Below are 14,455 nucleotides of genomic sequence, written 5' to 3'. Positions count from 1 at the left end.
CACAGATGATATTAGGAGTTTGTAAGAGGTAAGGTGATGTAACAGTTCATCAGAGGAGTACTTATGGTGGCAAATACACCATTAGATTATGCAAGCTTTCTGTAAAAGAGGAGTATGTCAAGGGTTTTGGTGGGTAGAGCTTCATGTGTCGAAATCAGATAGCGGTGAGGCTGAAGAATGATATGTGTGTCATTGACTGCGCGCTGAGGAAAATAATGAAAATAGAAAATCTGTTGAAATGTTTTTTCATTCTTTCAGAATGAAGTAGCAGTAAATTACAAGAAATAAGGCAAGCAATTCACACTCCTTATTATTCACAAGCTGATGAAAGAATCTCTGGCAAATCTGTGTAGTCTCGATCAACTTGTCTATACCACCTTTGCGTTCATTTTGGAGCTGTGAGACTAGACAGGATGTACAATTGAAAGATGTTGGATGTATAACTTTGAGCACTATTTGCAAATATTTAAAAAGAAAAAGAGAGAAACAAGTTATTTCTAATCGTTGATTCGAAGCATTATATTTTATTTCTTTGCCTTCTCGGGAGGTCGCAAATAGCAAACAGGGCCTATCCAATGTAAAGTGTATCTTTGATTGTTCAATACTTGTTGGACCCATTCGCAGAAAACGACAAAATAATAAGAACCAAGCGCTATTATGAATGAGAAACAAGAATGAATACTCTCCATATTCTCTCTTACCTGTGCCAATATGCCACCAGCCGTGGAGCTAAAAGAAAGATATAAGTTAATAAAACAAGAAATATAATATCGTGATACTTACTTCACTAAGAGTGCCTACTAGATAAGGAACAGAGTGTCTCCAGGTACGTAAATGAGTACAAAATTGGTTATCAATATTCCAAAGGATGAATGCGATAATAAAACCAAAAGCAGATAACCAAAGCAGTCTCTCAAGTGCTGGTTTCTCCTGATAATGAGATGGTACAGTCATTTGAAGTGAAATCGACTTGTAAACAATGGTGAATATTAAGAGAGCATAGGATACTTGATGAAACACAGGATTATTGATGATCAAGTAAGAATAAGTAACAATAACCGAGTAGAGAATGAGGCCTAGTGGCAACTTGTAATTCCGTTTATAGTTTGGATCTGCGACGTAGCTATGGAAACAATGAATATTGAAATGGTAGTTTTTAGAGAGGACTATATACTTACATGTGCCAAACCATGATACAAGCAACATAGATCACTATGGTCATCTGTTAGAGCCACCTCTTTTACATGCATATTTATATATTCTACTTGGTAATTCATCCAAAAGTTGCATCTCATATTGAAGTGTCATATGGAAACACCATCTAAAGCGTTTTATAGCTATTAGCCTATGTCTACATGATATACTTTTGTACAGCTTACGATCCAAAGCCTACGAGAATGATGCCAAGATAAGCAATGATAAATGACGCGTCAAATCCATTTTTGAATATATTATAGATTCCAAACAATGATAAAAAGACTATGAGCGCATTAGTAAGTAAACATATGAATGATACTTTTTACCTACTGAATGTAAGATTCGTGCATGTGTTGACAAATTCGGCTAAATAAGGCGAGACAAGGTAATTTTCCTACATGTGTTCAATGACACAGAAAACACTTTAAGTTTCCACTTACTTCACACCAGTCAATGGTGGACGTTCTTTGAAGTATATTTTAGTTCATGTTTGATTCTTTAGCAACAATTCTTAAACTTACGCAGGTCCCCAAAAATAGTCTATGTTGGACATACAGTGCTTCGTCAATTGGGGGGAAGTTTACACACTAAATTCGTATTTTTGAATCTCAGCTTTACTTTCACATTTAGTGTAACTTTGCTTTCAGCTAATATAAAAATCATCTTTTGTTTTACTTAAATCTTATATACTCAACCCAACAAAAAATGTTTGCTTAACCTCATCGTGAGTTCCCTATTTACTGTTATTACTAAGCTTAGAGGATACGATATTATTCACCGTAGAAATTTCAATGACCACAAGACATTAAGACCCTCTTCTTCAGAATACAACATCACGCTCACAATAAATATTGATTGGTTCAAAATCTACCAAGAGCTGTAAGAAACCAAAAGGAGAGTCATCATCTGTGCTCTTGTTACATCTTTTAAGTAATGGATAGTCGTTCAAAATTTTTATAAAAGTCCAGATGCTATGGTGATCTTTGTACTTGGAGATCATCCTAACACATTTATTATCTTAAAAATCGAACCTTTTCAATTTTGAATCATCTATACACGAGTGAGATCCAGCGGTTAAGCTTGTCTATGTAAACAGCCCAGTTCCTTTATAGCTCATAAAAGACGAATGAGTGGTACTATCATCTTTATCTTTAAAAGGGATGGCATTTTGTTGTACAGCGATTGGTCTGATTATACACATGATATATTTAAATAATCTTTATATTTCTCACACATTCATCAAGTCATTGGTCTAGCTTTAACAGAGAAAAGTAAAGGTTCTGGCCCCCCCTTTTCCCTTTCACCCCAGTAATCAGTAGCTGATTAAAAAAAAGTCACATTGCTTGAGAGAAAAATGAAAGGAAAGGGGGGTTTTTTTTGATTATTTGACTTTACCCTTGCTGGGTTCTTAATTAGGAAAGTAAAGAAATGACTCATTTTACTCTTCTTATCTAGTCCAATCAAAATCATTTCCTTCTTTTACTATAAATACTTGGCTGCTTTTTTTTCTTTTGTTTCTTTTCTTTTGATTATTTTTGGGTTCCCCTTTCTCACCGCCTTTTTTCTCTTTTAATTAATTAATTAACTGCGCCTCTCTACCTTACCTTTTTTGTTTGATTCTATTTTATAAAGCTCTCTCTGTGACATATTAGACCAGGATGGCTTTCACCGCTTAAATTGCTTAACCGTTCCAAGAACGATACCTCGATTACAACAGAACCCAACCCTTATTTTTATATCTCGATTAAATTACAACTAGTAGCCTAACATGGTCTACCTATCTTCGTTAAAATGCAAACCCTACAAGAAACTAAAGACGTACAAGTCTCTGCGAAAACCTCTGCCTTTACCAGCCTGAACAAAAACCTAGTATTATAAATCATTTGAAAATGTCTGTTAACCCTACCATTACCCAAGAAATTACTGATAAAAAGATGGATCAAAACGTTTTTTCTCAATTATATCAATCACTCAGCCCTCAAGATCAACCTGCTCAAGACTCTGTCTTTGACGAGTGGCTCAAGCAAGACTTCTTCTCTCCTGAATGCAGTGTCAATTCTTCTCCCGAGATTGCTACTCCATTCGATCAATTCCTTACTTCTCCTCCATTCAATGCCAAGGATGAAATTCCACCTCAATGTGCCATCGGTTCCTCTGATCAACCAGTGGATCTTGATGTCTCTGCCATGTTGGACTCACCTCAAGTCTATCCTGCTGCACCTGTGACACCTTTGCCAGCTCCGATTGACTCTCAAATGATCAATCTCTTTGCTGACCTTGGCGATTCTTTCCCTGCTGCCTTGGCTGCCTTGACTGCTGTTGCTAACCCTGTGTCTGTACCTGCTGCAAAGGAAAAGTCCAAGTCTCCTGCTGCTACTAGTGCATCTACTCCCGTCTTCTCTGCTTCCCCTCGTGCTGGCAAGAAGCGTGCTACATCGGATGATCCTATGGATGAAGCAGCCATTAAGCGACAAAAGAATACTGACGCCGCTCGTCGTTCTCGTCTTCGTAAGGTTCAAAAAATGGAAACTCTTGAAAAGAAGGTTGCTGAGCTTGAGAAAATAAACGCAAGTCTCTTGATGCGCGTCGCCGTTTTGGATTCTGAAAAGACAAACTTAAAGGCAAAGGAATCTTCTTATGAAAACCGAATCAAAGTCCTTGAAGGACAATTAGCAGAAGCTCATAAAGCTCTTTCTTCTCGTGGATAAATTTTTTTGTATTTATTTTTTTAGATTATTTTTTAAATTATTTTTTTTTTAGAATAAAAATTTTACTGATAACGATTATCTTTAATGAATTTGTAAGCGTGTGTTGTACAATTTAAAATGAAATGATTGGACATGGATGATGCCATTGACAGCGAATGCAATTTTTTTTTTTTTTTTAAAAAAAGGGACTTTAACCATAATAAAAGCATGCTCCTTCATAATGAACCGATGAACCCAGTTTCCTCTGTTACATCCGCTTTAGGCTGTAGTTTCCATGGTTAACTACAGTCGTTCCAGCGTCAAAGGACGGTTTTCATTTTTTGTTGTATCGGGATCAGAATTTACCTAACGACTTTACTCTTAGTTTTCTTGACTATAATTAGACCCTTCAAATTTCTAAGGGCTACGTTTTAGTGCTGAAGTAAAGGAGAAAAGGCTCTCTTTTTTATTATCAAATTGATGTTTAAGAAGTGCCTGAGTGTGGCCGCTGCTGCAAAACAACTGGGGATTCATGTTCGTACAGCGACAAAACTGGGCCAGACAGTGCGAAAAGGATCCTGATAGTATCTTTCAGAAATGGAGAAAGACCAGTCGCCTCATGTATTCTCCATGAGGACCATAAAAGCGTTATTCTTGAGTGCATTGATGAGAATCCTTCAGTCGCCCTAGACGAAGTAATGAAGAAGTTAAAGCAAATATTCACAGAATTAAAAGTATCCAAAAGTATGTATGTTCTTCAAATTGACGAATGATGCCAATTCTTCCAAGGAGCGTGGAAATGTAAGCTGGTCAATTTCTTGCATAAAACGGAGTGCTTGTAGTCCAATAATTATTCTATGAAAAATACTACTGGTAAAGAACATGAGAAAAATACATCTTACTGTATATGATTTGGGCCATCTGGAAACCTGTTTCCAAGATTTTCAACCGTTGAAAGTTTTCCATCATAGGGACAGTTTCGAGGGCGTTCGGTAATGACTTTTAAATAAAAGACAAAACGTACTAATCCCAAGCATTCCAGATACATAAGAGAACCTGTTTCCAAGATTTCCAACTGTTGAAAGTTTTCCATCATAGGGACAGTTTCGAGGGCGTTCGGTAATGACTTTTAAATAAAAGATAAAACGTACTAATCCCAAGCATCTCTCAGGCTGCTCAAACCAATCATTCATAAAAGATGGAAAGCAAAAAAAAAAAAAAAAGGATGAAATGTAATAGGAAAAAAACATGTGATTACCGAGTAAAAATTGACACAACTCGTGTGCAGTTCTCATGGTTTTCCTCCGGTTGTTTGCATATTCATACGCACCTTTTTGTTAATGCATGATAAATCGAAGCAATTTGCAACTTCTTTGCCCACAAACGACCCACCAAAAAAGAAGCAGCGTGTTATGTCTGCAGATATTCAGCGGTGCATTAACAACAAGGATACCCTCACGCTGAAAACTTTCGCAGATGAATTTGGTTTGCCGGATAGACATTATGCAGTCAGCTGATACACCTCAATTATCAACAACCGCCACCTTGCAGAGGATCAAAAACGATTGCAATCAGAATTGAATCTTTAGGAAATCTGAAGCATTTAAGTTGTATTGGCTAGAAAAATCGCGAACAAGGACTCAACTTGACGCCCATACTAACTGTGCTGAATATGTCCATAACGTTGTTGAAAGAGAAACAAGAACGCTTTCTTCTACCATCACCGCAACAGATACCACGACATCCACTCCCACAATGGCCATATCATCAGATTCTATCAGCTCCATAGCAAACGATACCATTAGGACAACCGATACTGAATCCGAAACAAAAACTGACACTGTCCCGACTGAAGTAGCTGCTGATCCTTTAGCAGAAGAAATGGAAAATATGTCCCCACTTACGCCATTGATTTTCAAGGACGTGGATGTGGCAGAATTATTCACAAGATTTCAACAAGCTGCTAATCGAATGTCCGGCAGCCATTTGTTCTTTATCGAATCATCCGTACACGAGCTTTTAGCCCTATCCAATATCCTACTTTTATGCCCTGGTCAACATAGTCCATTATGTATGTATGTTTTTACCGAAGACATTATTTCTGAACTGAACAATGAACTATTATCGGAAATCATGAATTTCAACTTGGATATGACTGATGATGCGTGTATGAAGCTAGCTCGTATAATCAACAATGTAGAATCAAATATGCAATCAAAATATGATGTCGAATTGGATCTCTTGATGCTTGGGAAGAACTTGAAACCTCTTGGAAGGTCTTTGGCGCGAGGTAGTGCCTTTCTTACGAGAGCAGCTCTTTCTTCCATCATTTGACGAATACCTTCAGGATTAGTATGCATTATTGTAGCTGCTCTAGAGGATGCCTCTACTGCTTGTTCAGTGCGTGGAATGATTTCTTTGTAGTAATCGGAGATGGCTTCTTTCAGCGGTTTTGAGTTGGATACGACATTATTGATTTCATTGACCAAGACACCGACGTCTAAAATAGCGTGATTACTGCCTTCTCCTCGGAACATGGACATGGGATGAGCAGCATCGTCTGCCAACGCGACACGTTGGGTATTGGCCATATATACATCATAGACAGGTACTCGTTCGCGTATGGTGATACCGACAAGTGGAGTATCATCAGGTGTATTTACAATGAATTGTTGATGTGCAGTTACACCATGGAATGCATTAGTGGCGCAGGATTTGAGTTTCTTCATGATTTCAGTATTGTTCGATCCATCTGGCATAGGAGGAGATGGGTTCTCGGTATATCTACTAAGGAACCAAAGAACATCGTATGGCGTGTTGCCTCAGCTACGATCAACCTTGTTTAAACAGTAAAAGATGAGAGCTGGCTTGGAGAATCCATCATCCCCAGCATCTGCAGGCATACGTCCATGTATGATTCCAGACACGGTGCCTTCCGGTGCAAGAGCATTCCATTCTTCTTCTGATATCCAACGGCTACAGCCATAACCACGTACACCATGAATACGAGTCATACTTTGAAACATTTCTTCACCAAGTAATTGACGAGCTACAGTTGACATGTTACCATTTGTAGCCACAAGTAGATCACCTTCGGCGTGTGTTCCATCCGCGAAAAAGACTTTTACACCATCTGCGTGCTCTTCATAACGACTTACTTTCTTGTTCCAGTGCACCAAATCTTGCACGTCTTGCAAAAGCCATTTCCTAAAACGCTTTCGATTTACACGATAGACTTTATAAGGAGGGGCTGTAAGTGTTGTCTCGATCTCACCGGACAGACCATTAAAGTTTGTAAAGGTCATTCCTCCTTCATTCTTTTCGTGATTGACCCCAACTTCTCTGCAAAAATACTCAAATCGATATTTGGGAGTGCAATCATGAAGAGCTTGAAGAACCATATGCATCGAGAGAGGCCATCCTTGAGTACGAAAATCCGGATCGACGTCGCTTTCATACACTTCACAGGAGATACCCTTGTTTTTTAAACCATTGGCTAAAACAAGACCTGCAAGGCCACCACCAACAATCAGTACTTTAAAGGGCTTATTGTCGTCGTTTGCTCTGAAAATTGCGCTTGTTGTAATAAAAAAAATATGTGGGAGAATGAAACGACAATAACGAGCAGCTTTATATATAGTCCTCAGCTGCACGAGCCACGTTTTTTAACTTCCGTTTTTTTATTTGATTCATCGCAGGATGAGAACAAAACCTCATATGGCTCAATTAGTACAACAGAAACACGAAGAGACTAACGCGTCTTGCTTTACTAATTCGATGATGAATTATCCAATACTGTAAAAAAAAAGTCTATTTTTATAACGTTTTTTGAGTCGTGGCACTGGTGGGGCACTGTGGAAGGCGCCGAAGTTTGTAGCTACGCGCGGATCTATAAAAGTAGAAAAGGGATCAAATATGCTAAAGAATGTGTAATAACAGTGCTGCCAAAAAGACGACAGAAGATGTAGCTATAAACATTCTAGTCGCGCTTTATTCTCAGAAAAACAATAAAAAGAAACTTTCTTCAACGTTTGCCTTGGCTTCGGCCAAAAGAATTTCCTGCTGACTTAAATGTCACACTCAGTAACTTGGTGTTATTCGAGGTATTAGAATTGTCAAGGACAGCGCCACAGGTGCTCTCTTGAGTTCTGGCTACACCATCTCGATGTATCAAAGCAATCTCATGCTCAAGATAAAACTCCTTGTTTTGGAGCTCTCTCATGTGACTTACCTGGGTTGATCCAGATGCTATTCGTTTAGACAAACTGCTTATTTCGGCCCATTAGAATAACATATCCACTTATTGTAAATATTGCCATGAACCTGGCCATGTCGCTTCTAGTTGCCTTAAATTTCCTAATGGAAAACGTGCATGTTTCCTCTGTCTCAAGCGTGGCCATGTTCGGGCAGACTGTCCTGAACGAACATCCGCTGCTGTGACATTGTAATGGTCGTTCTGTAACACGCTTGCCTTCCTCGACCCAACTTGTTCCAAGTGATTCTTAGAACTTACTACAGAAACGCCAAGCAGTGAACACGATGGCTCGACAAGTTTTCCTAAGTCTGAGACTATCCTAGTGCAGGCTAACACCCAGAGATCTCTGAGGAAGCTGCTCCACCTATACATAATTCCTCATGCCTACAATTCAAATATGCCAATCTATTCAAGGGATTGACCAGAATTCTCCCAGCTCTATCTCTCGGTCACCCTCTCCTGCTTCGGCTACTGCAGAGGTTCATTCTGATGATGAAATGGAGGAGGTTTCTCATTCTTCTGAGCATTCGGAAGAACATCATGAATCGTTCTCTAGTGACATAGAAATGAATGAAGTCCAAGATGAACCTAAATTGTCAGCTTCCAAGTCTACTCCCCAGAGCACTCCTGTTTGTCGTAGCGATCGTAAACGTAACGCTCCAGACAAACTTGATCTTTAATTTATTATGATATATAATAACTGCAAGGCTTTCAAGTTGTTACCTTTGAATGGCAGTAGCTTTTTCAAAGTTAGTAAACCACCTACACGAAAATAATTTATGTGGCACATCCGTTCTTATAATCCCATATTTGTTGCTCTGCAAGAAGTGGATAATAGTGATAACCCCTTCTTTCATTTTGATTTATTACATCAACAGTCTGTTCGTCATCAAAGTTTATGGGCTCAGTATTATGGTCTAGTTTGTTTTGATCCTTCATTTTCAATCACACGTATTCCTATTCCAGAAGGTATCTTGTGCCTTCTGGCTCAGGTTACGCATATCAACGATTTTATAGAGCCTTTCTTTATCCTTGCTATCTATGCCCCGGTAAGTGTAGTAAGAGAAAACGCGAATTTTTTGAACGGCTTTCACAGCTTCAGTAATTGGATCCTTATGATGACAGGTCTTGTATTGATCATCATAACTGTGGGCGATTTCAGCTTTACAATACAATCGCCTCAAGCGTCACCTTTCTACCGCAATTGTGTGATGTATCTCGAATATATAAAGAAGTAATAAGGGAAGTATAAGTCGATGAATCTCTATAAAAATTTATTGTATATTAAGGCAAGAGAAAAACAGATCATTATTACAAACAGTGTCGTTTTGTATGAATACAGTATTATTAAGGAACCGATTTAGTTATGGCCAATGAGGATTGGGCATATCGCGTTATATGTTAATAACATGTATTGTTGTCAGTCTTTTTGTATCACTCATTCTTAGAGTATAGACTTATAGTGATCTCATACGATAAGAGCAAATATTTATAAATACGACACCCAGGAAGAAGAGATACGTTGTATTATGTACATAAAAACTCTACACCAGAGCAACGCGTGAAATTTCGGTACATTAAACAACAGCAGGACAAGACGTGGAAAACCAAAAAGTACCGTCGAATCTTGCAAGATCTTAAAGCTCACGAGCCTGATGTCATGCAAGCTGAGCAAGCCCTTTCTCAACAGCCAAGCAGCACTGTATCCATAGAACGCTTTTGTCGTATTATCCTTCCTTTACTAACTAATCTTCGTGTGAGATTACTCCATTACTATACTGTTTACAGTCATTCTACATTTAGCATTACGTACCTCTATTAATTTAATTTGTAACATATCGGATTGTAAATTATTATTTTATATACCAAGCCTTACTTTGTATTAATGAGCTCCTTATCTTGTTTTCTCACCAATAAAGAGGTTCAAGAGTCTCATCGACGTATAGTCTTTTTATCCTTGTTATAACTCAGGTATGTTATAAGTACTTATTAACAGATAAATATCACAGCTTTGATCACGTCCTTCAAGCTAGATCTAAATATTCTGCCGTTCTCAGTAAATTCTATGGACATACTATCACAAACCATGATAACGGATACTTCCTCTTTCGTAAGGTCCGTCTTTCAGCGTATTTCAACAAACAACGTGCCGATCAAAAGCTTATTCAAGACTTACGCGCCAAGTTTGGAGAAGATGCCGTGTTTGTGATGGGAAACTGGTTCGCTCCCCATGCTAGGTATCATGAACCTATCCGTGGCTTTGGTTTCCGAAGACTCCTCAAGAAGCATGGGTTCCAAATCTATCTTGTAGATGAGTACAAGACTAGTAGGTACTGTCCAGCATGTCTGTTGTATTCATACTTAGTGGATCAACTATTAACCACTTATGAAACAATAACTGGCAATTATTCGACTTTAGCTTGTTACTTTGAAACAACTGTGTGGATCATTATTTAAACCAATTACCAGGAACTGGGTTTTAAGGTACGCATATCCAATGACTCTGATCCGTCATTATTATTAGAGCCATCGTCTTATCAAAAGCACCCGATTCATCCTAACTCTCTCATTGCCTCAATTGTCATTCATAAGCCTCTATGAAAAGTTTTACGATTTCAGTTGAAGAGTATCTCACATTTAGTATAAATACTCGTCCTTAATAAAGTCAATCGACATATATCTTCTAGTCTGGTTAATTCTAGTCTTTATTCTCTTTAATTGATACTTTGTATTCAACACCGTGAGATTTGAGCGTTGAGATGAGAGCTTTGTCCCTATAGCGAGTCAAATATCTGAGCATTATTGACCTACTACAGCCAGAAAAGAGAAGGTTGAGTCAGCATCCCAACGGTGCATAATCTGGAAGAGTTATTTAGGATGACACTAATTAAAGGGTTGGTGAAAGCTGAAAGAGACTATTTGGCAAAATATGCCATGATTTTATTGGCAATTATAATGCTAAGTGCACTATGGGTCATAACATCAATACATTAGGCTATATTTATATATCATCAACATCTCTCGGATCTATTTCGACGAAAACGTTGATCAAAGGGTTCTCGCTTACTCTTTCAGTTCGTTCCCAGGTTGTTCTATTTTTGCGTTGTATGTCTACCAAGTATATCGTTTTATCTGACAAACGATCGTCAATTACTAATAGCGCCTTTCTACCAAACACATCTATTAAACTACTGTAATGACTTTGATCCACAATATCAAAGGAATCGAATAGCATATCCACTCTACTTTCAACTTCATCCATAGAGGAGCAAATAATTGTAACGTCCACATGACGTACTGACGGCAAGAGACGTAAGTAACCAGCAAGTGATCCGCTTTCTACGGCACGCACTCTCAGTGTAAGAGTACCTAGTGTCGAATTCAAATGCATATTTGCATCTATTGCAGCTTGTGATGGCGGCTGGAAAGGCTCAAATGTCCAGTAGTGGAAAGTCTTCATTTGCGTACAGGTAGTGAGAATACCTTCAATCCATGCGGTACTGTCGCTAGGGTCAGGTCCGAGATTCAAGGTAAACGTTGTGACATTATGTTGGTATCTCTTGAGTATCTGTAAAAACTTTTGTTTATTCTCCGGATTGTTCTCGAAACGTGTATATGCTGTTTTTTCTATACTTGTCTGTTTCAAGTAAAGTTCTGGAAAGAGAGCTAGTTCACTGCTAAAATGAATGTGTGCGTTGAATGTGTGCTTTACGTACGCTTCAAGCAAAGAAAATGACCCCGTTGCACTGATTATATATGTTTGCATTGAGTTTAGATATTCTATAAACCTATCGCCGATATTATCGAAATAGCTCTCTAATTGATATTCAAAATTGGGATAGTCGCAAGATGCCAATAGCAGATCCTGAAGGTTGGGAAACTTGTGCATGATGTATTCAACAATGCCTAGATGACTGACCCGACACACGCGTAAAGACTTGATGTTTCTATGTGGTTGTGTAGACAATATTTCAAGTGTGGTTGGTATTCTGCTCCCCACATCCGAATAAGGCATCTTTGAGTTTGCGTTTATATGTGTCAGGTTAGGGCAAAGCTGGATTATTTCATCATAATCCATAAGTGACCAAAAGATTTCCATCTTGTCGATAGTCAAGTGCGTTAAGTTGCTAAACTCTGGCAATCGCTGACAGAGTTCTTTCATTATTGGAGTAGAAGGATGCTCTGGTGGTAGATAGAAATGAGTGAGCGAATGGTGAAAAAATGAAATAAGTGTGTTGTAACAGTCAAAGTAATTATGGTGTTCAGTTAATAAAAAAGGGTTAGTAAGTTCCTTTATATGAGGCCAGTGCTTTGATGCGGCAGTGGTAATAGTACGCCAAGAATCATAGTTCCTGATGGCGCCCTTAACGCGTTCTACGTTTGGACAGGCTTCAACAAGTTCATTGATGTAAAGCTCTGCTGTTTCATATTTTCGGTATCTTGTGCTAAGGCATATGGTTCGAGTAAGGTGCCCTGCGCTGCTGTTTTTCATACAGTGTAAAAATCTTTCCATGGTCTCATCGTTGCATAAATCTACGAGGCTATACAGGCACGTTTTTGCAACTTGGTTCCATCTCTTACAGACAAGCTGATATTGCACCATCCAGCTTTTCTTGTACTTGGCGCTCTTCTGAACGTATGCAAAAATCTGCTGTAAAATTTCACTAGGTATCTCACTGAAGCCTGGCATATTGAGATAAAGTATACACAAGAACAATCAACTGTCAAGTAAAGGATAACTCAAAAGAAAAGCGCAGGATATGCTGCGCACAATATATCTTGTAGTGTGGCTGCGATCTTTGTCTGAAAAAGGAAAGACATAGATTGCTGGTTTACTTTTTTCGTCTAAATAATTCATTCATCAAAGCCATTCAACCTAGCTTGGATCCATCCCCCACAGGACGAAAACCTGTTCTAGCATCGTGGAGGAAAAAAAAAGCAACCGAATAGACCCTTGAACCCAATAGAGTCAGTAACCTTAGACCAACGTAGTCTCGTCAAGCATAGAACGCGATTGCTGTACTGCCTATGGTGAGGCCATACTCTATACCTATAGCAGTCGTTGACGTCAGCTTACCAGCCTCATATGGAGAGCCTACCACATAATGAATAGTAGAAGTGCAACCAGGTCTCTTGGAGATGCTCTATTCGATACTAGAAGTATTGTTCGCGACAAGCTCGATGAAAACACCCCGCTTTTTATCCGTGCGACAGTACTGAAAAGTAGTTCATACGCTAACGAGAAGCTCGCTGAGTTAAGAAAACACTTGCACTTGCGGTTATTTATTGCGTAAATAAAGTGAGACATCCAAAACGTAAAAGATAGAGAAGAAAAAACTTCCCACCTGAATACACCTTTATACTTTATGACTTTATTTTTGATCAATCAAAAATCGTGTGATATGTCTCGAATATATGAAGAAGTAATAAGGGGAATGTGTGTCGATGAGTCTCTATATAATCTCTTTATTGTATATTGAGACGAGCAAGAGCACATTATTACAAACAGTGTCATTTTATATGAAGACAGAATATTTTTTTTGTAAAACGTATATGTTATTCAAGCACCGCCAGTCGGCTTGTACATATTAAAGAAAATAATAAAGAGCATAGTAGCATGAAACAAAAACAAAACAAAAAAAAAAAAGAGCTGCATTGACCCGAGCGAGATGATTTTAGACGCTCTCTATAGATATTTTCATCATATATTCGCTCAATTGCTTGTGTTGCTTGTGCAGCAGCTTCATCGGGCCAGAAGGTACCGTGGCTGGGTAAGCTACCATGGAAAGCATGATGGTGAAAAATACTCAGTATACTTTACTTTTGTTGCGAACTAAATATCCTTCCAATAGAATGCGAAAACTACCGCAGATGGTCATCAAGGCCAAGAAACACATTGGCGAATGTGAGCTCTTTACAATGTATTTTGACCCCATTTTATCCGCGTTGCTTTCCGATCCTGACAAAAGCATCTTGTTGCGATGGTTAAATGTCATTGGTGATGAAACTGGAGAGATGCGCCTTGATGCCACTATTTCTAAGTTATGCCAGCGTGATTTTGGACCAAGTCTTGGGCTTGGCGAAGTGAAGTTGGCACACCCCTCCACCGATAATCATGCTCTATGCCACGATCTCCTGCGTTTAGCAATTTTTGCCAAGGATACTGTAGATATTAACAAACTGCAAGCCGCGATGACTTTCCAGATTAATGGATATACCATCACCTTTTTCTTGACACACCTGCGTCATGATGGAATGTATCTTATGCAAGAAATTGGCCAGCTTACATTTCCACGCTCCTTGGAAGAATTGGCAT

The 14,455-nt window shown here is 38.6% G+C and overlaps 7 protein-coding genes across 7 annotated transcripts; 3 read left to right on the top strand and 4 right to left on the bottom strand.

Annotated features, from left to right (window-relative positions):
• Window positions 1-524: 524 nt before the first annotated feature.
• Window positions 525-1,750, bottom strand: RHIMIDRAFT_235903 (alkaline ceramidase 3; the record flags this gene model as incomplete). Its single annotated transcript, XM_023608446.1, has 9 exons — window positions 525-652; window positions 702-729; window positions 784-1,123; window positions 1,179-1,212; window positions 1,266-1,321; window positions 1,380-1,479; window positions 1,528-1,591; window positions 1,638-1,662; window positions 1,719-1,750. 9 exons carry the CDS (start codon window positions 1,748-1,750, stop codon window positions 525-527), a joined length of 807 nt encoding a protein of 268 aa, XP_023467612.1.
• A 987-nt stretch (window positions 1,751-2,737) lies between these two features.
• RHIMIDRAFT_277609 (uncharacterized protein) lies at window positions 2,738-4,090 on the top strand. The gene has a single exon (XM_023612697.1). The coding sequence runs from the start codon at window positions 3,087-3,089 to the stop codon at window positions 3,903-3,905; it is 819 nt and encodes a 272-aa protein (XP_023467611.1). The 5' UTR covers window positions 2,738-3,086; the 3' UTR covers window positions 3,906-4,090.
• Window positions 4,091-5,639: 1,549 nt separating this feature from the next.
• RHIMIDRAFT_304709 (uncharacterized protein) lies at window positions 5,640-6,914 on the bottom strand. The gene has a single exon (XM_023614455.1). The coding sequence runs from the start codon at window positions 6,641-6,643 to the stop codon at window positions 5,939-5,941; it is 705 nt and encodes a 234-aa protein (XP_023467610.1). The 5' UTR covers window positions 6,644-6,914; the 3' UTR covers window positions 5,640-5,938.
• RHIMIDRAFT_250095 (uncharacterized protein) lies at window positions 6,707-7,291 on the bottom strand (the record flags this gene model as incomplete). Its single annotated transcript, XM_023610693.1, has 1 exon — window positions 6,707-7,291. One exon carries the CDS (start codon window positions 7,289-7,291, stop codon window positions 6,707-6,709), a length of 585 nt encoding a protein of 194 aa, XP_023467609.1.
• Window positions 7,292-8,519: 1,228 nt separating this feature from the next.
• Window positions 8,520-8,819, top strand: RHIMIDRAFT_235900 (uncharacterized protein; the record flags this gene model as incomplete). The annotated part of the gene is made up of 1 exon (XM_023608445.1): window positions 8,520-8,819. The coding sequence occupies one exon, from the start codon at window positions 8,520-8,522 to the stop codon at window positions 8,817-8,819; it is 300 nt and encodes a 99-aa protein (XP_023467608.1).
• Window positions 8,820-8,918: 99 nt separating this feature from the next.
• On the top strand, window positions 8,919-10,596 carry RHIMIDRAFT_235899 (uncharacterized protein; the record flags this gene model as incomplete). The annotated part of the gene is made up of 3 exons (XM_023608444.1): window positions 8,919-9,188; window positions 10,123-10,465; window positions 10,505-10,596. The coding sequence occupies 3 exons, from the start codon at window positions 8,919-8,921 to the stop codon at window positions 10,594-10,596; spliced, it is 705 nt and encodes a 234-aa protein (XP_023467607.1).
• A 281-nt stretch (window positions 10,597-10,877) lies between these two features.
• On the bottom strand, window positions 10,878-12,997 carry RHIMIDRAFT_277607 (uncharacterized protein; the record flags this gene model as incomplete). Its single annotated transcript, XM_023612696.1, is given in 3 exon segments — window positions 10,878-11,118; window positions 11,155-11,955; window positions 11,968-12,997. Coding segments are annotated over 2 exon segments (1,663 nt in total), but the record flags the coding sequence as incomplete, so codon positions are not given.
• Between the last annotated feature and the right edge of the window lie 1,458 nt (window positions 12,998-14,455).

This window comes from Rhizopus microsporus (assembly GCF_002708625.1).
Source record: "Rhizopus microsporus ATCC 52813 unplaced genomic scaffold scaffold_5, whole genome shotgun sequence".
NCBI lineage: Eukaryota > Fungi > Mucoromycota > Mucoromycetes > Mucorales > Rhizopodaceae > Rhizopus > Rhizopus microsporus.
The sequence above is the reverse complement of the archived record's forward strand: the minus strand, read 5'-3'. Positions and strand labels throughout refer to the sequence as shown.